Below are 27,000 nucleotides of genomic sequence, written 5' to 3'. Positions count from 1 at the left end.
GGAGGGAGGGGGTAGAAACCTCTGGGCCTGCAGGGGCTCTCCCATTGGTGCGTGCCTGGGGCTCACTGGGGGATCCCAGAACTCTGTGAGGGCAGTTATCTTTGCTCTCTGCAGCCCAGGGCCTAGCACACAGTAGGTGCTTCATAAGCACCTACTGTGTGCTAGGTGCTTCATAAGTGCTCATGGGCCCGCTTGGTGAATGGATGTCGGCCTCTGTTGCCTGGCAGTGGTTGACTCAAAGCTACATTCCTCAGACAGACATGGGGAGCTGGGTGGGAAGATGGGAGCTGGGGGCTAGTTAGGAAATGTTGAGGGGTTTGGTGTATGTGTGTGTGTGTGTCTGGAATATGAGCCAGTGACAGGGGCAGCTTGGGGGACCAAGGATCCAGGGTGAGACAGGCTGGGAAGGAAGGTAGCCAGCAGAGGCAGCAGCCTGTCTGGCTGAAGGGATTCTGAGTTAAGAGAGCGCCTCCTTCCTGCTGGGGATTTGGGCACCGGAAAACCTTGTGAGGTGGTCATATTTGAAGGTTCTTTATGTCCTGTCAAATTCTCTGGCTCCTTACTCTTGGCTTATGTGACTGTTCTGGTCGACCGGCCCCAGACAGATTTGTGAAAGCCATGGGGAAGGAGGAGCCATGCCTTCCGAGCCAGCTGCCTGGGTCCTGATCTCAGCTCTGCCATCTGCTAAGCTGTGTGTGACCATGCAAAGGTCACTTGATCTCTGTGCCTCATTTCCCTCATCTGGAAAATGGGGACAACAGTGACCTCTGCCTCACGGGGTTGCTGTAAGGATCAGGTGAGCTGATACCTGAGGAGCGCTTAAAACAGAGCCAGACACATGTTACGTGGAGTGGAAAGTGGGAATGTTGGTCGTTACTGCGTTTTTCCCGTCCTAAATTCCTTGCTCGCCCAAATCCCAGGGCATCGACCTTGGCCACAGTGTTCATGGTTTCCTTTCCATCCACACCAGGTCCTGACCAATAAAAGTCACCTCTGGATCGAGGAGGAAGTCTGGCGGATGGAGATCTACCTGTCCCTGGGAGTGCTGGCCCTGGGCACGCTGTCCCTGCTGGCTGTCACCTCACTGCCATCCATCGCAAACTCCCTCAACTGGAGGGAGTTCAGCTTTGTTCAGGTAAAGTAGTTCTGCCTCTGCTGGTGAGCCTCGGCGTGGCCCTGGCCCTGCCTCTCCTGTGCAAGCACCTTGCCATCCACGCGCTGCCTGGGCTTTCGTAATCTGTGCTACAGAACCTCTCAGTCAGATGCCCGGGCCTCCCCAAGCCTGGCAGGCTCATCCGAGTCTCCTGATAAAGGGGCTGCCTGGGACGAGCTCAGCCTCGTGGCACCTGGGGATGCCAGATTTAGGCATGTGTAAAAATCAGACACCATAATGCTGAACCCTGGACCGCACATTCTCAGTATCTACAGTTCTTGGGCTTCCCAAACAAAACCCCATAATACGCAGTCACTGGACGTGTCACTGATCTGGCTGGGTCGTCAGTGAGCCCTTGGGTGAGCCAAACTGCCCAGCCAGCACCCTCAGCTGAACCCGGCCCTGTTGTTTCCTTTAACCTCTTGATTCATGCAGGGTGGATGGGAGGTGAGAGTAGGACCTTCAGTTTATAGGAAATAAAACACAGCATTTCCCAAAGGACACCATTCCTATGAAAAAGGACATGTAGAGTCAAATAAATCTGGGAAGAGATTTGCTTCCCGCTCAGCGAGTCACAATGCACTTTGGCACATCAAGTACTGTCTACAACAAGCAAACCTTGTTAAGCAGACTTATTTCAATATTAGCGTCCTCCCTCCCCCCCCCCCACCGCGCCCCACGTTTTTCTTTCACTGTCTACACTCCACAGAACACACTTTGGAAGATGCTACTAGTGGCAAAGGTTCTTTATGCATTTATTCACTCAATGTTTATTGAACACCTACTGCATGCCCAGCGTCATGCTAGACCTGGGATGCAAGAGGGAATGAGACAGGTATAGCCACGTTTTAATTCTAAGGACCACTGGGACAGGGACATTTTTTACATTCCTTTGGCATCTCCCACTGTTCTCCATACAGAGCACGTGGTCAGCCCCCAAGTGCTGGCAGATTAACTCATCCCCTCCAGTGATGGGCGCTGACTAAGACTGGGTTCTGCCACCGATATGGTATCAGGGCAGGGAACAGACATCACACCCACCCCCGATGTCAACAAAAAATCTGTCCCATATCTTCTCTGTGCAGCGAGGACACAGTACGGGATTCCAAGAGGGACACCAACAGGGCAGTGCTCTTATGTAATCCAAATTAATTATCCCTCATTGGGGATGCATGCGTACCCTAGAACAAAACAGAGTTGTGGGGTTTTTGGGGGTTTTTTAAGTGTGTCTGTTTCTGAATCTCACTGGCTCTGCTCATCTCGGAAGGTCTCTGGAGGCGTGCTCAGGCCTGACACATGCCGGCAAAAGGGGGAAGAAAGAATTTTATTTATCTGCCACTAATCCTCACGTGTCGCACACCCAAATCTGGGATTTTCGTGTTCCTGCCTGGTGTATGCTGAGGTGCCTAGTTTATTCACAATTAAAACAGACTGCAGTTCGCTCCCCTCACCGGAAAGTTGCTCCCTTAAGCAGCTGTAGATTACAAGGCCCAGCTCCAGCTGCCAGAGAAAGCCGGGGGATTTGGTTTTGTTAGCAAAAGCTGGCTGGGACTCAGCAGCTGTTCTACTTTACATACTGAAGCGTCGAAATACAAATAGGAAAGTCCTTATGCTGCTGCAAGAAGAGGGGAGTGGAAAGCCGAGAGATGGGTAGGAGGACAGGGTTTTACGTGAGGAAATCAAATGCCCACATTCTGTCCACAAATGCTCTATCTCCCCGGAGTGCTGATACTAGAGGAGGGACCGGCACATCGCAGCTCTGTAACCATTAGCAGATCACGTGCGCTCCCCGAGCCTCACTTTACACTCTTGTAAAATGGAGTTAGTTAGTTCCCTACAGACGTGTTGTGAGCCACTGTGCAAGATTACGTGTAAAAGAAAAATACAAAGCAATTTGCTGTGATTCTCGGGGCATGTAGCCACATTTCCATGATCTCTGACTAAGCCACCCATTTCTGAGTTCAGTAGGAGGCAGCAAGAGACAGGCAAGAGACTCCCACCCAGAGCTGCAGAATGGTCCGGGGCAGTGTTTGCAAACTGCAGTTGACACTTGTCGGTGGGTCATGAAATCAATTTTGTGGACCACAGCAAGCTTTTTAAACATGAAATAGAGTAGAACGTCTCCAAAAATGTCAGAGTTCTTTTTACATGTTCTAAGCACAGACATTTTTTCAGTTGTATCAATTCAGTAGTTACATACACATATGTGGGCATACGTCATTGTGTACTGGGCAGTAATGAAAATGTGATTCTTAATGTGAGCCGCCATCAAAAAGTTTGAAGTCACAGAGCTCTTGGAGCAATGCAGGTACCCAGGACTACCCTTGACCTGTGGACTCAGATGCCCGGGGTTGGCTCTGGAGTCTGTTTTTATAGGCTCCTGGGTGACTTAAGTGCACGTGATGCAGTGTGTGACAGTCTCCGGGGTGGGGGACACAGGCTGTGGAGGCAGCAGACCTGGGTTTCAGTCCCAAGACCACCACTTAGCCGCCCTGCACCACTAGACAGTTCCTTAGCCTCTCAAGCGTCTGCGTCCTGACCTGTCTGCGTCCACCTCCTGTAGTCATTGGGAGGATTTGTGTTGAGGATGTGTAGAGCGCATGATGCATGCACCCGACAGTGGCTGTGCAGTTTTCGAGGTGAGCTGCAACCTCCTCCTGTAAGGTGAGCGCTGCTTTACAACGAGGAGCTACCCGGACCCCATTTCCTTTCCCAGCCACGAACGACTGCAACAGGTCACCAGGGCTTAGAAAGTGGCTGTGGAGACACCGTGGTTCTCAGTGGGCCTGGCCTGACCCCTGGGTCTGTAATGATTTATTGAGCTAGAAAGCCATCAAAACAGGGTGTGGATTCCACAGAGGTGACTCGTGCTTACGTGTATCCTTTTGTTCCTGAGGCTGTTTTCGAAGTTTTTAATTTGGGGTTTTGTTTGTCTGGGTGTTTTTGTTGCTATTGTTTTGGTTTGGTTTGGGCTGTGCTAACTGTTCCGAATTAAGCCAGTTAAACATTGTTAGATTGCCAGATACCCAGGTCGGGGCAGCTGCCCCTGGACAGAGAAATGAGTGTTCAGCTCTTAGCACCTTGGCTCTGCCCCATTGTTAGGGGAGCTCCCTGTGGCCTTGCCCACTCCAGCCACCTGCCTGAGATAATAACAGAGCCCCGTCCTGACCCCAGCTTTGTGAGCAATTGTCCAAAGGCCCTCCCGCCACCGTGATTGGGCGCCAGCAGGAGCCACCAGCAACCTAGCTGTTTCTTGTCTGCTAACAAGCTTAGGTAGAATAAAAATGGCCCTAGCTTGTGGTGGGCGTTATTAATTGCCCCGTGACGATGCCTCCCTTTCTTTTGGCTTCCTTTGACTGTTCTGGGATTTTTTAAATTGTTCCCAAGGAGAGAGAGTTTTAAGGAAACAAACTTGCTGGAATCATCCAGGCTTCCCATTGGGATTGGAAAGTCAAAAGGCCCTTTGTTACTGGCTGGTCTTTGGGGCCTCCTGCCATCTGTCACCATGGGATTCTGGATGGCAAAGGGAAGAGGATATATGAGCAGAAGCGGGTCTTCATACTCTCCCAGGGCATGTCTTGTTTGCCCAGCACAGCCCATCACTCTCCAGATTAGGGCAGGGGACAGTGGTGAACACGGGCCAAACACTGGAGCCCCAGGGCACGTCACTGAGGGAGGTGCTGAGGCCTTTCTGGGGCCACCAGGACTCAGTTCCCAGGTCTGGGTGGCTTCTCGCTGCTGCAGCATCTGGGAGAGCTTCACGATGCAGCGTGTGAGCCCATTCAGGCCCTTGATGGGTCTTTGTCTAAGGAACAGAAAGGACTGGGTCCACCCCAATCAAATAGCCTGGGCAGAGGGACCTTGAAGACTTCTCAACCTGAAGTTGGAAGGGCTCAGGTGATCAGAGTCTCCTAAGTTAGTGGTTCTTAGTCCTGTCTGCATGTCAGCATAATCTCTGATAAAAGCTACCATGCCTGAGCTCCACCCCTGTCCAATTTAATCCGATTTTCTGGGACTGGCGCTTGGGCATTAAGATTTTCCCCATTGACCATGTAGCCAGATTTGAAAACCACGCCTCAGGCCGCTAAAGTCTCAGGGGTAAAAAGGCACGTCCCAGACGTCTCAGCAAAGCCCAGTAAATTCGCCTGAGTAAGGGGAGCAACAGTTTGGGACTTGGAAGCTGGTTGGGGAATAACAAGGTGGTTGTCAGGCTAGTTCAAGATTTATTCCTGATGGTCAGTGCTGGGACCTTTCCTCCCCCCAATTTTTTTTTATTGTGGTAAAGTAACATAAAAGTTATCACCTTAACCGTTTTGAAGTGCGCAGTTCAGTAATATTAAGTATATTCACATCGTTGTGCAATCATCACCACCATCTATCTCCAGAGCTCTTTTCACCTTGCAGAGCTGAAACTCTGTCCCCGTTAAAACACTAACTCCCCATTCCTCTCTTCTCCCAGCCTCTGGCAATTACCATTCTACATTCTGGCCCAGTGATTTTTACTACCTCATACAGGCACCTTATATAAGTGGAATTATCCAGTACTTGTCTTTTTGTGACTGGCTGAATTCACTTAGCGTGATGTCCTCAAGGTTCATCCATATTGTAGCATGTGACAGAATTTTATTCTTATTTAAGGCTGAATAGTATTCCATTGTACAGAGATACTACATTTTGCTTATCTGTCTGTCAGTGGACACTGGGATTGCTTCTACATTTGAGCTATTGTGAATAATGCTGCTGTGAACATGGGTGTATAAATAACTCTTCAAGACCCTGCTTTCAGTTATTTTGGGTATATACCAGAAGTGGAATTGCTGGAGCACATGGTGATTGTATTTTTAATTCACTGAGGATCCTCCATGCCATTTTCCACAGTAGCTGCACCCTTTTACCTTCCCACTAGCGGCGCACAAGGGTTTTAATTTCTCCACCTCCGCGCCAACACTTGTTTTCTTGTTTTCTTAATGGTAGCCATCCTAATGGGTGTGAAGTGATTTTGATTTGCATTTCCCTGATGATGAGCGACGTTGAGCATCTCTTCATGTGTTTATTGGCCATTGATCTATCTTCTCTGGAGAAATTTCTATTCAAGTCCTTTGCCTATTTTTGAATTGGGTTGTTTGTTTTTGTTGTTGTTGAGTTTAAGAGTTCTCTATATAGTCTGGATATTAATCCCAAATATTTTCTCAATGCTGGGGACTTTTTTAACCCCCGTCTTCATTATCAATAGATCAGAACTTGGAAAAAGTTGGTGTGGTTCAGAAGTTGCTACGAGATTTGGAATCTTGATAGACACGTCTGGAGGTGACAAGGATTTGGTTACACGTGACTCATAGTCAAAGAGGCTTCCATTTGGGGGCTGACCGTTTGCACATGACACGTGAAGTAGCTGTGGGTAGTAGCATAGAGCCAACCATGGCCTTTCCCTACAGGCTGTGCTGAGCCAGGAAGTTGTTAAGGATGTAATAAAAAGATCCTTGAAGTGGTCACAAAGCCAAAGAGAACCAGAGATGGCTAGGAAGGATAGAGACTGGGGATCTTCTGGCAGCTAGTATTTTGTTTAGGGTCAAAAATGTTACACTTGTGAACCTATGAACTTGTATGTATAGCCATTAGAAAATATTTATTATTACTATTTTTAGTAAAAGCATTACAAACAATTCTTCTGAACCATGTTCTTCCACTTACTGAGGTTCACCATCCTGGTGTTTATACTGGAGAAGGTATAAGCAAAGCGCCCCCCCATGCTAGGGAGGAGCGAGAATGAGGCACGGTAGGAGAATCAGACCCACTTAGTGCCGTGTCTGGGGGGAGTGCAAACAAGACAGCGTCCCTCAGCCAAGCCCCTGGATTGATGCTGACAGGCTGGGCCGGAAGGAAATCCAGGAGGCCTGATTACACTTTCTCTGTGGAAAGCTCAAAACCAACCTGTAAAGAGTACCCTGAGGTATCGTCATGCTGCCACATTTCAATTAAACCCTTGCAGTGTCTCGTTGGAGAAAATGCAAATGTGTTCACTGCTCGATGGGTCACTGCTGTCTTCATTCCTTGTGTAATAAACACGGGTCTCTCCCGCCCGGAACCTCTTGGTGGCCTGTGCCCCTCCTCCCGACCCTCCACGAAGTCCTAACCCCGGATGCTCTCTGCTCTGCATCACTGCCTGCCGGGTCTGGGGGCTGGAGAATGCTGCAGCTATACAGCACTTTCCCTACAGTTCTGACTTCACTTTTGTAATCACCTCCTTCTCACTGAGGCTAATTAAGCAACTTGCCGAGGGTCACAGTGTCAGTTGAGACTAGCACCGACAGTAGAATCCGGAAGGCGTCATTTGTAGTTTGCAAGAAACCCTACATGCAAAAGATTCCCAGAGGCTAGAGGTACAGATCGTCACTTCCTGGCTATTTTCACATCACACTTCCCATAGAAAGTCATGATTGTATAGCACTTGGGGTGACGAGGAACTGCTCACGGCTGGAAGTGACCCACGAAAGCCCACACCTGGCTCAAGGGGCAAGATGCTCTGCTGTACGACGGCTCAGACCATTTCCATTTGCATCTGTGATGGTCTTGATCTCCCCAGCATCACTAATCTCCTTCCAGGCAGGAGAGTAATCCTGGCGGGGTTTGTACCTGGCGTGTTCATAGCGCAGAGCATGGGCAGGAGGTGAGGGACCAGCACCACAGAAAGCATCTGTGTGATGTTGCGGGCTTTCTATACAGTGTCAGGACAACTAGCCTGCAAGCCCCTGTGAGTCCCCTTCACTACTGGTGCCAAATCCATGTGCCAAGTAAATTTTTCCTTTGTGTGTATCCTTAAATCAACTTAAAATCCACTCACTTTTTACCTGGCCGTATCTTATGCCAAATATTATCTGTGAAATTATGATTTTGATATGCTAGCAGACACATTACTCTGTACACATGAAAAGATACACAAAACTAGTAACATGTTTTTAAACTTCTTTAAATTTAATTCCATCTTAAGTCCTCTGGCAGCCACCAGAGGTAAGAATAATACAGTTTGGGGAAAAGCATTGGGTTTCTTTTTGTTTTTTAATAAATTTATTTATTTATTTTTGGCTGCGTTGGGTCTTCGTTGCTGCGCGCGGGCTTTCTCTAGTTGCGGCGAGCGGGGGCTGCTCTTCGTTGCGGTGTGCGGGCTTCTCGTTGCGGTGGCTTCTCTTGTTGCGGAGCACAGGCTCTGGACACGCGGGCTTCAGTAGTTGTGGCTCGTGGGCTCAGTAGTTGTGGCTCGCGGGCTCTAGAGCACAGGCTCAGTAGTTGTGGCGCACAGGCTCAGTTGCTCCGTGGCATGTGGGATCCTCCCGGACCAGGGCGCGAACCCGTGTTGCCTGCATTCGCAGGCGGATTCTGCACCACCAGGGAAGTCCCCAAGCATTGTTATTTTATAGAATCCTTATGAATCAACGAATCCTTATATACTTTGACGTACGAGCATTGTTCTCTTGGGGAAACTGAGGCTCAGAAGAGTTTAGATAGTAATAAGATCGCACAGAGAGTGAGTGATGGGGCTGGGATTTGAACCCAGAGCCCTGCTAAAGCTGCCCTCCTTCCTTCCCCTCCGCCAAGTAAGCAGACAAGCCATTGGTAGGACCGCTGTGTCCATCCTCACCCTGACCCTCATTCTAGCCTTCTTCTCTCCGGCAGTCCACTCTGGGCTTTGTGGGCCTGGCGCTGAGCACGGTGCATACCCTCACCTACGGCTGGACCCGCGCCTTCGAGGAGAGTCGCTACAAGTTCTACCTGCCCCCCACCTTCACACTCACCCTGCTGGTGCCCTGTGTGGTCATCCTGGCCAAAGGCCTCTTTCTCCTGCCCTGCTTCAGCCGCAGACTCTCCAAGATCCGGAGGGGCTGGGAGAAGGATGGCGCCGTCAAGTTCACGCTGCCAGTGGACCGCGCCCTGGCCCAGAAGACAAGCCACGTGTGAGGTGCCTGCACCCGGCTCCGGAAGCCAGACACAGGCAGGACGGTGCCCAGAGTCTCTCAGGACTTCTCGCCTTGATCACGCAGGACAACAGAATTACACACAGATTGGTGGGTTGAGGTCTGAATTCCTGGGACGTGTGTGGTAATATTCAGAATGACACACCTGTGTGTGATATGTATGTCCATATGTATTTCATATATATAACAGGATTTGCAATTATACTTACTTAGCTAAAAAGTTGAGTCCCTGAGATTTCAACCTGTAGATTTAAAAGCAAGTGTCAGATGTTAGAAGAACAGCAGCTCACACTATTGTGACATTTACAGAGAGATGCACAGACTTTTTGCACAGAAAAGGCAGTGAGAGGCTTGCACTTTGGTGGATTCCATCCATTTGTGCACCTCCCCGCCCGCCCCTTTTTGCTACTTCCCCAAGGCTTTTGCAGAACTGGGGCTCCAAGGTGGCAGGACAGACAAGAGCTCTGCCTGGAGCCCAGTTTGGGTGCACAGGGCTGACGAGTCTCCAGTGAGCAGGGCGTGCAGCTCCGTCTTTGGCTGCAGCAGGAGGCCAGGCGGGATTGAGGGCACTGGGGGTGAGCTTGTGTCTGTCTTGGGTGTGAGCTTGTGTCTGTCCTGGGTGCCACCTGAAGGTCCATCCTTTGCCAGGTTGGGGGGTGGGAAGGGGGAGGGACTGGAGCTAAGCCTGCTCCCCCTACTTCTCGCTGAGCTGGGAGATCTTTTCCTGAAAGTCAGAAGTCACCACGGCAGCTGCAAATTGATCCTCCTGTGGGAGTGTGAAGTCATCTCCTTGCCAGAACCACTAATGAACCCTGTCTTGAGAACAAGTGTAATTTCTTCCCTTCCTTTAAGTTGGTGATGACCGTTCTTTAAACCGCTGTGCCTTCTCACCTTGTAAATCATTAGTTTGAATGTCTCCCAGGAAGGCCTAGAGCAGACCCTTTAAAAGTTGGTTCAGGGGGAAGGGAACACAAGACCCAGAGCGCAGCGTGACAGCCCTGCCTTTCTTGGGACCCCATCCAGCAGGCTGAAGGATGGATTCTCCTCACTGAGCTGGTTCAGTGGAAGGACACCGGGGACCTCTTCAAATATCTTCTGCTGCTACCGGGCAGAGAACCTGCCTTCCAAGCACCCCGAAAACCACACTGGCTCCAGGTTCCTCCTAATGCAGGGTTATGTTTCAAAATAGCTGGAAGGGTCTTTTCCTCCAAAGCCACAAATTTGAAACACTGCTGCTCCAAAGCACAAGAGGCTGCAGAGCGTGTATCCTTGAATCACACACCATCCCTCGCTGATTCACGCTGAAACTGTTTTCATTTCCCCAGTAGAGAGAATCAGCTGTTCTCGGCTGAGCCCCCAACCCATGGCAGAATCAGGATGATTGATGTGTCATCTTTGAACACAGAGGGGTGCGGTCCTGATGGAGGACATCAGTGAGGCGTACCCAGGATGGGGGTGTTGGTCACGCTCATATTCTTAGCTCTCCTGGGCCAGAGGGCATCTTAGGATGGAAGAGAGTCAGCTGGCAAAAGCTGACCCAAGAGCGCCACAGGAGCGGATGGTCCCGCCTCCCCACAGAGACTGTGCTGGCTCATGGCTGTGAAGCACGTTAGGGTCCTTTAGCGAAAAGGGACAAAAGAGCCAAGTGCAAGCATACCTCATTGGGCCAGTGACCGATGGAGGCAAGGCAGTGCAGGCAAAGCTGCCTGCTTCCGGCAGATGTTTTCCATCCGCAGCTCAAAGGCTGAGCAGCACAAGCTTGCCTCCCAGATGGGCCCTGACGGAGTGGCAGCCTTGGCCTCAGAGAGGCTTGCTGGAAAGGAGGCAGGCAAAGCAGACATGTCGGCATTTGCTTGACAAAATGAGGGCCCATCAGTTTCCTGCTGACAGGAAGCAGGGAGAACATGGGCAGCTGGGACCCACCAAGGATTATCAACCCCGGTCAGTATTGGCTGCCCTTTTTCTCTGGCCCTCCCCAGGCCCAGGATGTTTCCTTCTACCAAAGATGCTGACCCAGAGCCAAGTTTAATGCACTCCCTCCCCTTCCCCACCCAGGAGGGCGCAGCAGAGGACCTGGCCACCCCCAAACTGGACAATCAGCTCATGAGAGGCAGGGTGGGCTGTGTGCTTGGCCTTGACCTGGTGTCTGCTGCTGCCCTTCCCTACCTCATCAGGCAGCTGGCAACAGCACCCCCGTGAGAGCAAGTCTCTCCCTTACAGCCTGGGAAATTCTATGTGCCTCTGGGTACAAAAGTGCCTGAACCAAAGTGCTCTGGAAACCCTAAATGCCATGGTCTGAGGTTGAATGTTTAAAATCTATGCTATTGGAACTGTTTGTGTATTTTGTTTTTACCTTGTAGAGCTTGTCTGAGAAGCAGCAAAAATAAACACCTAACTTCCCGTGAATTTCAGGCTTTTATTTCTGTTGCACTGATCACCTGCCCATTCATTCGTTCATTGGCCTGGTGAGCCTTCCGATTGGAGTTTGCTCTGAGTCAGGCAGCGTGCAAAGTGAGCACAGAATGATCTGGGCTAGAGCTCACCTCTGAGGAAGGGACCTGCAGACCTGCAGTGGCAAGGCCAGTAAGGATATGGACGAGATCCAGGTGACAAAGTGCCAGGGTATGTGAAAGGAGTACCAGGAAGGCTTCCTGGAGGGAGCAGCGTCTGTGCTGTGGTCTGAACGCTGTGGCTTTAATGTAGGTTAGAGCAGCAGTGCCTCTCAAACTATCACGCGCACAGGATTTGCATAAGGGTCTTGTTCATACACAGGTTTGGATTCATGGGTCAGGGGTGAGGCCTGAGACCGTGCATCTCTAATGAAGTTCCCAGGTTACACACATGGTATTGATCCTCAGACAGAGTAACAAGGGCTTAGACAGCTTCCTTTGTCTCTGCTGTGCTATAGTCTATGGCCCACAGACCAGTGCATCTCTGCCGCATTAAGCTTCCTCTGGACTCTGGTGCCCTGGCTGCCCTGGTGAGATATGCCTCTGTATACTGCTGGTGCTGCTGCAAGCCCCTTGTTCTCTTAAAGGCAGAGGGAGAAGACACTCCACCAGAGCCACAGCCTTGCACTCTGCGTGCTCCGTGCAGGACGCCTCCAGGTAGTCCCACACATCGGCCCTGGGTCCATCAGGAAAACAGGAACTCTTCACAGAACACCCCCCTGTCATGCAGTCAAGCTTTTCTACTGAAGCAACCAGAAATGTCTTACTGTACTGGGAAATGAAAAGGAAACCTCCATGCAGAAAGCAGTCTAGTGACTAAAAACCATTTCTTGGGAACAATAACCATTCTGAGCCCATGAAAGGAGTTTTCCAAAATAAGAAACATGGCCAGAAAAAAAACTTCACAACAAATAGTTTTCAAAAAGAAAAAAAAAATCTTGTGCTTGAAGGTTTGTTTTTCTACTCTGCATCCTCCCACGCATAATGCTGGGAGAGTTAAGTTTAAAAAGAAGTGCTAAAATCAATGACAAAGTATCCATTATTTTGGTAGTTCACATAAGAACTAAGAGCAACCAAAATAACTCATATTAGTTAAAGAAAAGAATGATCATTCAGCTACTTGAAAAGCTGCATCTGTTTCAAAAGCGATGAAGGGGGACCCTTGGAAGTACAGAAGCCCACTTGCCCTGGATCTCTTTAGAAAGAAGAAGTTGGCATCACTAGAGCAGAAACTCTCAATCCCACCAGACTAGCACCAACTTTTTCTAACAAATATGTTGAAAATTCCTTTCTACTAACCTAAGATGAAATTCAGAAATAATATAACCTACTTATGTGTGTAGTTCTTTTAATCAATATAAGGTCTTGATTCAAATATAAAGCATAAATAAATCCAAAGTCTAATTTACACTAACATGCATATAATACTAATAATGAGTAGTAATTATTATAAGTAATAATCTTACAGTAAATAAGTTGGTATTGAGAGAAATACAACGATATTCAACTAAACACTGTTGACCCTCTTTATAATTGATAAAATAAAGGCTAAAGAAGTGTAAGAGATTGTGTGTGTGCTCACGTGAGTGTGTGAAACAGTGTTGGATCCTATGGAGAAGTCAAGTAGGGTGAAGACCGGTAAAAGTCCACAGAATTTGGAAATACGGAAACTTTAGGGTAAGAATTTCAGTGGAATGTTGGGCATAAAATCAAGATTGGGAATGAGTGAGAAGTAAGGAAATGGAGGCTAGTTCTAGATACTCTTTTGAGATTTGGCTGTGAAGTGGGGGAAGAGAGGATTGTAGATATGGGGGGGGGGGGTTAGAAGGAGAGCTGGTTATTTTTTTCCCATGGTTCTGACCTGAACCTGTTTTAAATGTTTCTGGAAAAGAACAAGATGAACTGGAGTGGTTGAAGATGAGAGACAGAGAGAAAGATCAAAGTCCTAGAAGGTATGGGAAGAGATGAGGTCCAGAGAACAGGTGGCTTTAGCGAGGAGGAGTGCCAGCTTGTCTTTTAAAATTAGGAGAAAAGAATAGGGGCCAATGAGGGGAGGATTTACTCCTGGTGATGTAAGGTGTGGAAGTTCTCTTCTGATGATGTCTATACCCTTCGTAGAAAAGTAGTCAATGCCATCTATTGAGAGTGACAGGGAAGGAAGTTGTTTTGGCCCTGAGGGTTGAAGAGGGAGGAGAAGTTTAAAAGTAGTTGTTGGAAAAAGTGAAAGAGGACCTGACCAGAGAAACATGGTAGGATTAACCTAAAACAAAACACCTTGTTTAGAACAGTTTTTATCTAAGATGAAACATACTAATTGTGTTTCCTGGAGAGTGTGCAAAGTAGAATTTTTGTTCAGTTAAATTCTATTTTCCCCCACCAATTTCTGTAATAGTTCCAGACAGTTTATCTTAGTTCACTTTGATCTCCAATAGTTACTCAAAATGCTTTGGCTTCATTTTTGTTTTCTCTGTTCAGAAATGAACTGTCATAAATGGAACCTTTGATGCGCCTGGCAACCAAAAGCTTCCACTGCCAATCCTCCCATAAAGTGAATAATCAACCCCTTGTTTATTGAGTGTTGATTTTATTTATTGGATCAGAAACCTAGCTTATTTCTATAATATACATCATATGCAGAGCCTACTCTTGAAAATCTAATTTTACCCAACAGTTGAAACTTTTCCCCAACTAAAGAATTTATTAGGGCTTAACTTACTGAAGAGTCTATCTGTTATAAAGCAACTAGTTCCTGGACAAAAAAAAAAAAAAACATACTTTTTAATACACTGCTGAACTCTCAGGAGGTAAGGGAAATCACCAGGCAGAAAATAAATGGGAATACACACGCACATGCAAATAAATGAACAAAACAATGCTCTCCATGGCTACTGCCAGAAGCAAACTTAAGTCCTGGAGAAAAGCAAACTCAGTTCAGATTAACCAAATAGGAACTCAATATCTAAGATCAACAAACCACAGGGGAGAATCAGCAGAAACACAACTCCAAGGAATAGAATTATCAAAATAGAAAAATGATATACTAAATCTCTAAGGAATTAAAAAGTAGAGTCATGAAAATAAGTAAGCAATGAGACACTATGAAAGGACCAGGCATGATGAAAAATAGAACCTTCAGAAATGAAAAACTGTTGGAAACAAACCTAATTTGAGAGATTTAACAACAGACTAAAGAAAACTAATGAATTCTAAAACGGAGCTGAAGAAGTTACCCAGATTGCAAAAGAAGAGACAAATGGATTAAAAAATATAAAAGGTTAAAAGACAGAGGTTAAAATAAAAAAGACTAACATGAAAATAACTGGAGCTCCAGAAAGAAAGAATGGAGGAGAGGCAAATTTTAAAAAATAAAGGCTAAGGATTTTCCAAAAGTAATAAAGACTGAAATCCAAAAAACCAGGAAAAACAATGCATACCACCAAGCAGGAAAGCAAACTTTAAAAATAAAACCACACTTAGACACACTAAGAAGCCCTTAAAAGCAGCCAGAGAAGAATGACAGATCATTTAAAATTGTGAAATTGTAACAGACTTCTTAACAAATTAATGGAAATCAGAAAATACCAATCTAATATCTTGGAAGTCCAGAGAAGAAATAATTGTCAAAATTGTAAATCTAGAAAAACTGATTTTCAAGAAAGAAGGAAAAATACAAAAATTTAGAGAGTTTACCAATAGTTCTTATCTAAAGAACTTCTAAAAAGTACATTTCATGTAGAAGGAAAATGATCCCAAAGGGGGAATCTGAAAAGCAAGATGGTATGATGAGTAAAGACATGGTGACTGTGAAGGTAAATATAAATAAGCTTTATCTATTTAAATTATATAATGTTTATTTATGTAGTTTTTTTTTAAGGGCACACTAAAAGACAGATAAAAATGACGTGTAGGGTTCTGAGACCCTTGTATTTGGGAGCAGGGGCAAATTATGGACTAATTTAGATTTTGTTCAATAAGCCTGGAAAAATGTCAGGGGAAATCACTAAAAAGCTAAAAATATAACATCCAAAACCTTAAGAGGGGAAAAATGAAATAAGAAAGCAAACAATCAATTCTTGAAAATCAAGAAAAGAGAAAAATAGCATAGAAAAGGCAGGACATGTTGAAATCAAAAAGTAGATGTTAGAAACAAATCCACATATATATCAATAATCACAATAAATATAAATGAATTAAACCCTTGAATTAAAAGATAGAGATGACTAGATTGGATTTTCAATATAGTTATATGCTATTTATTTTTATCTTTAGGTAAAGATAAAGGTATAATAAAAGAGATGTTAGGCAAAAGCAAACTAAAGGAAAGTTGAGGTAGCTAGGTTATTACCACATAACGTATACTTTATGACAAAGGACATTATTAGGGATAGAAAGAGTCACTATGGAATGATAAAAGGAAGAATTAAATATTTTATAATTGTATGCATTTAATAATATAGCTTCAAAATCATAAAGAAGAAAAACACTGTGGACAAATCCATCATCATACAAAAAATTATGTGTGTACATGTGTGTACAACACAACAAGCTTCATATAAAAAATAGGGAACTTATATTCCCCTCAAGAAAACAAATTGAAAACATATTAGACCTGAGCAAATCTCAATAAATTTCAAAGAATAAATATCATATAGACTACATTCTCTAAACATTGTGCAAAAAAGTTAGAAATCAAGAATAAAGGCTATATTTTAAATACCCACACATTTTGAAATTACATTTCTAAATAAATCATTAATCAAAGAGGAGATTATAATGGAAATTTTTCAAAAATTTAAAACTAAACAGTAATTAAATATCTCCATACCAAAAATTTGAGGATGCAGCAAAAAATATTACTTAGAAGGAAATCAATAATCTCAGTAGGAAATAATGCCCTAAGAATCCAACCCAGAAAAAGTAAAAAGAAAAATATACTACATATAAGAGCTGAAACTGGTGAAATAGAAAAAAAAGATCATTAAAGAGGACTGACAAAGCCAAACGTTGATTTTTTGATAAAACTAATTAAACAGATAAATCTTTGATAAGGCTGGTCATGGAAAAAAAGAAACCAGAAAAGCCTCAAAGGAATAATTTTAGGTATAAAAAGACAAAACTATAAATGAAACAGAAATTTAAGAGATGATAAAAGAATACTACAGAGTTTATGTGATTAAATTGGACAGCTTAGAATGGACAAAATATAACTTACCAAAAGAAGAAAGTCTGAATATTCCTAAAGTCATTAAAGAATTCATATCAGTAGTTTAAAATTTTCCACACCAAAAGACCCCCTCAAAAAACCCAAGGCCCGGATGATCTATCAGCAAAATTCTACTAAACTTTCAAGGAACAAATAATTCCATCTTATATAAACCCTCCCAAATATTATAAATAGATAAACTACTCCCCAACTTATTCTAAGAGGGAATGAGTAATAATAAAAATAGACAAGAATTATATAAGAAAGAAAAATTATAGGTCAGTCTCACTCCTAAACATAAATGCAAAACTCCTAAATTAAAATATTAGCAAACTTAACCTTGTGATATATAAAAAGGTCATACATCATGACTAAGTTTGACTTTTTCCAGGAATACAAGTATAGTTTAATATAAATTCTATAAATATCATTCACTGCATTAAAATTTTTATCATCTCAATAGATACAGAAAAAGATAAAATTCAATACCTATTCATGATTTAATTTTTAAAAAAAAAACTTCTTAGCAAAATAGGAATAGAAGGGAACTTCCTTAACCTGATAAATGTAATCTATTTAAAACTTATAGCAAATATCATTCTTAATGGTGAAATGTTAGTAGCAGTTCACTTAAAATCAGAAGTAAGGATGTCCACTATCACCACTCCTATTTAAGATCGTACCAGAGGTACTAGCCAGTGCAAAAGAAGAAAATAATAAAAGAAATAAATGGCATATAGAACAGGAAAGGAAGACACAAAACTGTCATTATTTACAGATAATATAATTGCATATACTGGAAACCCAAAAGAATCTACAAATTATAATAAGAGAATTTAGCTATTTTTAAATAGCTAACTCTCTTTTAATGGGAAACTATGTCTAAATAACTAAAAGAAAATATGAGAATTGTATCTCACCAAATAGTATCAACAAAGAGATAGAAAATGACCATACTGGACTTTGATCTTGGACTTTCCAGCCTCCAGAACTATGAGAAAATTAGTTTCTGTTGTTTATGCTACCCAGTCTATGGTATTTGTTATGGAAGCCTGACCTTACTGAGATAACCACGGAGGCAAGAAGGCAGAAAGATGATATATTTAAATTGCTAGAAGATAAAGACAGTCAACCAAGAATCCTAAATCCAATAAAACTACCCTTGAAAAATGAAGGAGATCAACTTCCAGCATCAGTGTGAGGAGCTCCCACTCCCCAGTGAAACTGTGAAAATTATTTAAACAAGCATGTAAAGCCTCTGGAAATGGTCCTAAAGGCAAATAGCAAATGGAGAAGCATATGTTTAAGAAAACCTTCCCCCCAAAGTTGGTAAGAAAGGCAAGAATGTGCAGTCCTTGAACAAAGACCACTCCTTCCCTCCCTCTCCCAGCTCAGTGAGGTAAAGACTGCAGACTCCTGCAGCCAAGGACACAGGGCTCCCTCTCCTCAAGCTCAGTTGAAGGAACTTCAGTGTTTCTCCGCCTATCCTCAGCTGCCTATTGCTGAGGCTAATTCCAAGCAAGTGTCGTTGAGAGGTGGGAGCTCCCTTCTTCTGTTCAGCCCCCACTTATAGAATAGAGGTTGTACCTTGGATGTGTCATGCTGAGAACACTGGGGCCCAACTGCCCTTGCCCCAACTGATGAGGTGGGTGGCTTCATGCCAGGAGAGACAAGACAGAGGGACTTCAGGCTGCCGCCATCACATTCCAGTGATCGCTCAGCTCCTAGAGAAGGGGTATGATCAAAGAGAAGCTTGTCCTTATCCCCACCTGCAGCTCTAGAGCCCTGGCTCAGAGATTTTGCCTGGGTGGAGAAGCAGGCTGTAAAATAGGTAGCTCTTAATCTCTTCCCAAAGTAACTGATTTTATTTTCAACAGAGCATGGAAAACTTCAAACCTAAGAGCACTGTCAAGAACAGTGAAGGTTTAGGTGAAATGCAATGAGGGAGAGTTTCATGGATTTTTAAGAAAACACAACCTAGGGACCTCCTTGGTGGTCCAGTGGCTAAGACACTGTGCTCCCAATGCAGGGGGCCTGGGTTCGATCCCTGGTCAGGGAACTAGATCCCACATGCCGCAACTAAAAAGATCCCACATGCTGCAACTAAAGAGCTCGCATGCCACAACTAAAAAAAAAAGATCCCGCATACCACAACTAAGAGCCGGTATAGCCAAATAAATAAATAAATATTTTTAAAAGAAGAAAAAGAAAACACAACCTAGACTGTAGGGTGGCTAGTTTATGAGAGAACTATGGAATCAGACTGCTGGGAGGAACCCTCTTGGAGTCAGAACAAATATCAAACACAGACCTCAGAAACTATTCTTTCAAAGGAGCCACACTTTGATTGGATTCGTTTGTAGAACATTTATGCCCTGGGGCATTATTGGAAACAATAGATCAATAAGCTAACAATTAGTGAGGTTTAACAACTGGGTGTGGTCAGGGAAAGAGAGAAGGAGAACCCTACCAATACCACTATCATCCCAAGGTGACTGTGGGAATATCCAAATTGGACCTCCTGATGCCGAAAACTCGGCCTCTCTGCACCAGTGCCTAATTGAATCTTGGAGACAGGGTTCTGGGTGAAGTAGAAAAGAATAGCTTTATTGCTTTCCCAGGCAAAGGGGGACACAGCGGGCTCCTGCCCTCGAAAACTGTGTGTCCCAACATGGGAGGATTTGGTGAGGAGTGTTATAGAAATAGTTCAAGGGTGGGGTTCCTGACAAGATTAGGGTGTGTGCAGGGCCTGCCCTCCTTTAATCTGGTCTCAGGTAATCTCTTGATGAGCTTCTCTGGTTCCTTTAATCTGGCCTCAGGTGGTCTTCTCTGGAATGAAGAATGCTGACATCTTCCATTTGTTGGGGGTTTCAGTTCTATAAAGATATTGCTATGTGTATCTCTTGAGGACCCTGCCCCAAGGCTGCACTGTGGTTTCTTGTCTGTTCCTCCCTTGTTTCTGCATCCCCTCCCTTCCCTGATTAGCAACTATTTGAATCTGCCCCTTGGGACTCAGGGAAGGTCATGGAGGCTGGAGGCTGTTCCCTACAAACAAGGAATGGGGGACACAGAAAGGCTTCTGTGCCCAGGAGCCCTGCAGGGTCCTGCTCGGTTTCATTGCCTGAGGAGCAACGTCAGAGGCGTCACACTTTATGGGGGGGAGAAAATAAACGTCACTAAAATAATCCAGTCACTAACAAACAAACAAAAATAACAAATCTTTGTGGTGGAAAGGGGGAGACCAGAACCCAGAGTTGCTACAATATATTATCTAAAATGTCCAGTTTCCAACAAAAAATTATGAGGCATGCAAGAAACAGGAAAATGTAACCCATACACAGTGGGAAAAAAGCAACAAAAGCTGCCTCTGGAAACAACTGGATATCAGATTTTACAGAAAAGACCTCAAAATACCCATTATAAATATGTTCAAATATGAAGGAAAAAAGAAGAAAAAAGAAGAAGAAAAAAGTTTTTCAGGCTGAACTGAAAGGACACTAGACAGTAACTCAAACCCAGATGAAAAATAAAGAACACCAATAAAGGTAACTACAGAGGTAAATACATAAATGTATTTTTATGTGTAATTTTCTCCCATCTTATTTAAAAGACAATGTGTAAAGCAATAATTATCATCTGAGTTGATGGGCACACAGTGTATAATGATGTGATTTAAACAACAATAACAGCACAAAGGAGGGGGGATGGAAAGGAGCATATAGGGGCAAAGTTTTGTATAATACTGAAATTAAGTTGGTATTAACCCAAACTAAATTGTTATAAGTTAATATGTTAATCACAGTTCTAAAAACAACCAGTAAGAAAATAATACATAGTAAAAGAAATGACAAGGGAATTAAAATGGTACACTAGAAAAGGTCTATTTAACACAAAACAAAGAAATAATGCCGAAATTGAGGCACAAAAAAGAAGATATATAGAAAACAAATAGCCAGATGGAGACATAAATCCTACCTTATCAATAATTACATTATATGTAAAAAGACTGAACACTCCAATTAAAAGGCAGAATGGATTTTCTTTACATGACCCAACTATCTGTTGGCTGCAAGAGAAATACTTTAGATTCAAAACCACAGATAGATTGAAAGTAAAAGGATAGAAAAAGATATTCTATGCAAACAGTAACCAAAAGTGAACTAGCATGACTCTCTGAAAAAAGACAAGTAGATTTAAGATAAAATTAGTTAATGGAGACAACATTTTAAAACAATAAAAGAGTCAATATATCGAAAATATATAACAGTTATAAACATATATGCACCTAACAACCCCTCAAATACATGAAGTAAAAACTGTCAGAATTGAAGAGAAAAATAGACAATTCAAAAATAATAGTTGGAGACTTCAATAGCCCATAGAAAACTTGACAAAAGAGCAATAAGAAAATCCAAGATTTGAACACTATAAACCAACTAGACTTAACACGTATCTATAGAACACTCCAACAACAGCAGTGTACACCTTCTTCTCAAGTACACAGGGAATATTCTCCAGGACAGACTATACATTAGACTATAAAACCAGTTCTAATAGATTCTAAAAGACTAAAATTATACAAAGTATGCTCTCCAATCACAATGGAAAGAAATTAGAAATCAATAACAAAAATATATTTTGGGAATTCACAAATATCTGGAAATTAAACAACATATCAATGAGTCAAAGAAAATAACACAGGAAATTAGAAAATATTTTGAGATGAATGAAAATAGAAACATACCAAAGCTTATAGGATATAGCTAAAGCAGTGCTTAGAGGAAAATTATAGCTGTAAATACTTTTATTTAAAAAGAAGATCTCAAATCAATAATCTGAATAAACTAGAAAAGCAAGAGCAAACAAAACTCCAAAAAAGCAGAAGGAAGGAAAAATAAAGACTAGAGTGGAAATAAATGAAATAGAGAATAGAAAAATAATAGAATCCTCAAAACCAAAAAATTGGCTCTTTGAAAAGATCAACAAAATTGACAAACATAGACTGATCAAAAAAAAACACAGAAGCCTTAAATTATTAAAATCACAAATGAAAGCAGGGACATTACTACTGATCTTACAGAAATAAAACAAATTATAAGGGAATACTATGAGCAACTGTATGCCAACAAATTAGATAGCCTTCGAGGACAAATTCCTAGAAAGTCACAAACTACTGACACCGAGTCAAGAAGAAACAAAATCTGAACAGACCTGTAACAAGTAAAAAGATTGAATTAGTAATCAAAACAACTTCCTACAAAAAAAAAAAAGAAAAGCCCCTGGAACTTCCCTGGTGTTCCGGTGGTTAAGAATCCGCCTTCCAATGCAAGGGACGCAGATGGATTCAATCCCTGGTCAGGGAACTAGGATCCCACATGCCGTGGGGCAACTAAGCCCATGTGCTCTACAGCCTGCGCCACAACTAGAGAGCCCACACATTGAAACTACTGAGCCCACGCACTCTGGAGCCTACACGCCACAACTGGAGAGAAGCCCACACACCGCAATGAAGGGCCCGCACACCGCAACAGAAGATCCTGCACGCCGCAACTAAGACCTGATGCAGCCAAATAAATAAATAAATAAATATTTTTTTAAAAAAGCCCCTGACAAGGAGGCTTCATTAGTGGATTCTACCTAATGTTTAAAGAAAATTAACAATAATCCTTCACAAACTCTTCCCAGATATAAAAAATATGTGAACGCTTCCTATTATGGGTTGAACTGTGTCCCCCCAAAATTCACATTGAATTTTGAATTTCTAAGCCCCTAGGACCTCAGAATATGACCTTATTAGGATATAGTGTCTTTACAGAGGTAATAAGTTAAAGTGAGGTCATTAGGGTGGGCCCTAATCCAATATGTGTGGATTACATATTATAGTTGTATGTAACATATCATTGTGTCCTTATAAAAAGGGGAAATTTGGACACAGTTATACACATAGGAGCAAGATAATATGAAGAGGCATAGGGAGAAGATGGTCATCTACAAGCCAAAGAATAGGCCTAGTATAGACCCATCCCTCAGAGCCCTCAGAAGGAACCAACACTGCTGCCACCTTGATTTTGGACTTCTACCTCCAGAATTATAAGACAATAAATTTCTATTGTTTAAGCCACCCAGTTGGTAGTACTTCGTTACAGCAGCTCTAGCAAACTTAGATATTTCCCAACACATTCTGTGAAGCCAGTATGACCATGATACCAAAACCATATAAAGATATCACAAGAAAACTACAGACCAGTATCCTTTCTATGAATATAGACACAAAAAATCCTCAGTAAAATACTAGAAAATTGAATCTAGTAACATATAAAAAAGAGTTATAGATCATGACCAAGTGGAAAAGCAGTGTAATACACCATATTAATAAAGGACAAAGATCACATAATTATCTCACTAGATTTAAAAAAAAGAAAAAACATATGACAAAACGCAACATCCTTTCATGATAAAAACACACAACTGATTAGGAATAGAAGGGAACTTCCTCAACCTGATAGAGGGAATCTATGAAAAACCCACAGCTAACACAGTGATGAAAGACTACTTGATTTTCTCCTAAGATCAGGAAGAAAACAAGGATATTGGGCTTCCTGGTGGCACAGTGGTTGAGAATCTGCCTGCCAATGCAGGGGACTCGGGTTCGAGCCCTGGTCTGGGAAGATCCCACATGCCGCAGAGCAACTAGTCCTGTGAGCCACAACTACTGAGCCTGCGCGTCTGGAGCTTGTGCTCTGCAACAAGAGAGGCCGCGATAGTGAGAGGCCCACGCACCACGATGAAGAGTGGCCCCTGCTTGCCGCAACTAGAGAAAGCTCTTGCACAGAAACGAAGACCCAACACAGCCAAAAATAAATAAATAAATAAATAAATAATAAAGGAATTCCTTTGGGAAAAAAAAATCCTTTATAAAAAAAAAAAAGAAAACAAGGATGTTCACTCTTACCAACATTGTATTGGAGTTCTCTCCAGGGCAATTAGGCAAGAAGAGAAATAGAAGGCATCCAGAGTAGAAAGGAAGAAGTAAAACTACCTCTGTTTACAGATGACATGATCTTGTATATAGGAAATCCTAAGGAATCCACTAAAAAATTAGAGCTAATAAATGAATTCAGCAAAGTTACAGGATATAAGATCAATATGTGAAAATCAGTTGTACTTCTATGTCCTAGCAATGAACAATACAAAAATTAAACAATTCCATTAATAATACCACCAAAAAGACTAAAATACTTAAGAATAAATTTAGCGAAAAGGTGTGAGTACACTTAAGTACACTGAAAACTATAAAACATTATTGAAAGAAATTAAAGAAGACCTAAATAAGCAGAAAGACGCCCCATCTTCATGGATTAGAAGACTTTAACGTTTTTAAGATGACAGTATTCCCCAAATTGATCTATAGATTCAATGTAATCCCTATCAAAATTCCATCCAGCTTTTTTTTTTTGCAGAAATTGACAAGCAGATCCTAAAATTCATATGCAAATGCAAAGAGCACAGAATAGCCCAAACAATTTTGAAAAGAACAAAGTCGGAGGACTTTCAAAAACTTACTACAAAGCTACAGTAAACAAGACTGGCATAAAGACAGACATATAGATCAGTGAAATAGAATTTAGAATCCAGAAATAAACCCATACACCTACGGTCAATTGATTTGAAACAAGGGTGCCTATTGAATGGTGAAAGAATAGTCTTTTCAACAAATGGTGCTGGGACAACTGGATAGTCACACACAAAAGAAAGAAATTAGACCTTTACCTCACATCACAGATAAAAATGAACTCAAACGGATCAAAGACCTAAAGAAAAGAGCTAAACGATAAAACTCTTAGAACAAAACATACATGTGAATCTTCATGACCATGGATTAGGCAATGGTTTCTTTGATATGGCATGTAAAGCACAGCAACACAAGGCAATAGATGAATTGAAATTTAAAACTTCTGTACTTCAAAGGACATCACCAAGAAGTGAAAAAACAATCCACAGTATGGGCGATAATATTTGCAAATAATTTATCTGATGTGGAACTTATATCCAGAATACATAAAAAACTCTTTTTTAAAAAATATTTATTTATATTTATTTTGGCTGCCCTGGGTCTTAGTTGCGGCACGCGGGATCTTTAGTTGTGGCATACAGGTTTCTTAGTTGCAGCATGCGGACTCTTAGTCACGGCATGCGAACTCTTAGTTGAGGCATGCATGCGGGATCTAGTTCCCCGACCAGGGATCGAACCCAGGCCCCTGCATTGGGAGTGTGGTGTCTTACCCACTGGACCACGAGGGAAGCCCCCTATAAAGAGCTCTTTCAACTGACCAATAAAAAGACAAATAACCCAATTTTTTGGATCTAAATAGGCAAAAGACCTAGGTATCTAGAAAACGGTTTGGCAGTACTTCAAAAAGTTAAACACAGAGTTACCATATGACCCAGCAATTCCACTCCTAGGTATACACCCCCCAAAATTGAAAACACATGTTTATACAAAAATTTGTATATGAATGCTCATAGCAGCATTATAATAGCAAAAAAGTGGAAATCACCCAAAATGTCCATCAAATGGACTAAATAAACAAAAATGTGGTATAACCATACAATGGAATATTATTCAACCATAAGAAAGAATGAAGTACTGGTACATGCTACAACATGGATGAACCTTAAAAAACATTATACTGAGTGAAAGAAGCCAGACACAAAATGCCACATACCACATGATTCCTTTTATATTATGTGTCCAGAATGGAAATCTAGGCTGAAGGGAGTGGGAATGGGGAATGACTGCAAATAGGTACAAGGTTTCTTTTCAGGGTGATGAAAATGTTCTAGAATTGGATGTTAGTGATGGTCATACAACCTTGTGATGTGCTGAAAGACCACTGGATTGTACCCTTTAAGGGGTAAATTTTATGGTGTGTGAATTATGTCCCAATTAAAAGAAAGTGATTCAGAAGTAAATGTGAATAAATTTTAGGACTACTTTAACCAATTTAACTCACATATATTTTACTTATGTGGATTCAAAAGAGTGATAGATGATAAAAATGCTTTTCAAAAAAGTATAAAATAGACCATGTTAAGTGATAAGAAAGCATTATGTCATCTTTTAATTGACAGCAATTTTTCTTTTTTAGCTGCACCAAAATAATGTTACATCTTATATGGATAGCTTCTTAGAGTCAGTGAAATATGGTATGACAGAAGTAGCATCACAGGTTACTGGAAAAAAGAAGGTAATTATCAATAAATGGTGCTGGGATAATTGGTTACACATATAGGGAAAAATCGAATCCCACCTCACACTACTTACTAAAAACAATTCCAGATAAAGACTCAAGTTTCAAATGAGAAAGTACAGAACATCTTTATGACAAAGGGGCAGAGAAAGATTCTTTAACAAGACACAAAAGGCACTAAGCATAATAGAAAATAGTGATATATTCAACTATAGTAAAATTTTTAAAGTCACTGCATTGCACATGTTAAAATGGTAAATTTTATGTTATATGAATTTTACCTGAGTAAAATATCAAGAACTCTTATCAAAAAGGCACCATAAATATGTGAAATAAAAACAGAGAAAAGTATATTCTCTAAGAACTAAAATTAATTTTAAAAAATGACTACCCAAAAGAAAACTGGACAAAAGACATGAAAGGCAATTCATTGAAAAGAATGAATGCAGGATAAATAAACGTATGAAAAGATGTCTGACCTCATTATGATTCAGGGAAGTGCAAATGAAGATGAGCCCTTTCCATCTAGCAGATATGGAAAATCAAGAAGTCTGACAATACCAAGTATTGGCAAGCATGTGGATCAACAGGGACTTTTGTATTCCGACAATGACAGCATAAATTGATACAACATCGTTAGAAAACAATTTACAATTACCTTGTAATATCAAATATTTGCCCTAAGAACCTGTAATTTCTCCCATAAGTATACTCAGAAAAATTCTTATAGGTATACAACAATAAACTCTATAAAAATATTCATGGGGATTCTGGGAAGGCAGTAACCTTGGTAGTGTAACTGTTTAATCTCTTCAAATTCTCCATAGGGATACACAGAGCAGCCAGGATTGGCAAAACTGAAAACCCAAGGGCAATCACTACTACAAAATAAATGACACAGAAGCCACAAACCCTAAAACCTGACTGGGTGGAGACACACCTACAAGACCTGCACATCACAGCAGCTGTGTCA

The 27,000-nt window shown here is 42.3% G+C and overlaps 1 protein-coding gene across 5 annotated transcripts in view; it reads left to right on the top strand.

Annotated features, from left to right (window-relative positions):
- Positions 1-27,000, top strand: part of STEAP3 (STEAP3 metalloreductase) — a 136,844-nt gene that overhangs the window by 35,335 nt on the left and 74,509 nt on the right. For 3 of the 5 annotated variants that reach the window (XM_082465898.1, XM_082465900.1, XM_082465899.1), the window contains exon 4: positions 971-1,135. In XM_082465898.1, coding sequence (XP_082322024.1) covers positions 971-1,135 — 165 coding nt within the window. Of the gene's footprint in view, positions 1-970; positions 1,136-8,824; positions 11,530-27,000 lie in introns of those variants that run through there. The other 2 variants (XM_082465897.1, XM_082465896.1) reach the window with 2 other exon arrangements.

This window comes from Balaenoptera physalus (genome assembly GCF_965194825.1).
Source record: "Balaenoptera physalus genome assembly, chromosome: 6".
Taxonomy (NCBI): domain Eukaryota; kingdom Metazoa; phylum Chordata; class Mammalia; order Artiodactyla; family Balaenopteridae; genus Balaenoptera; species Balaenoptera physalus.
The sequence above is the reverse complement of the archived record's forward strand: the minus strand, read 5'-3'. Positions and strand labels throughout refer to the sequence as shown.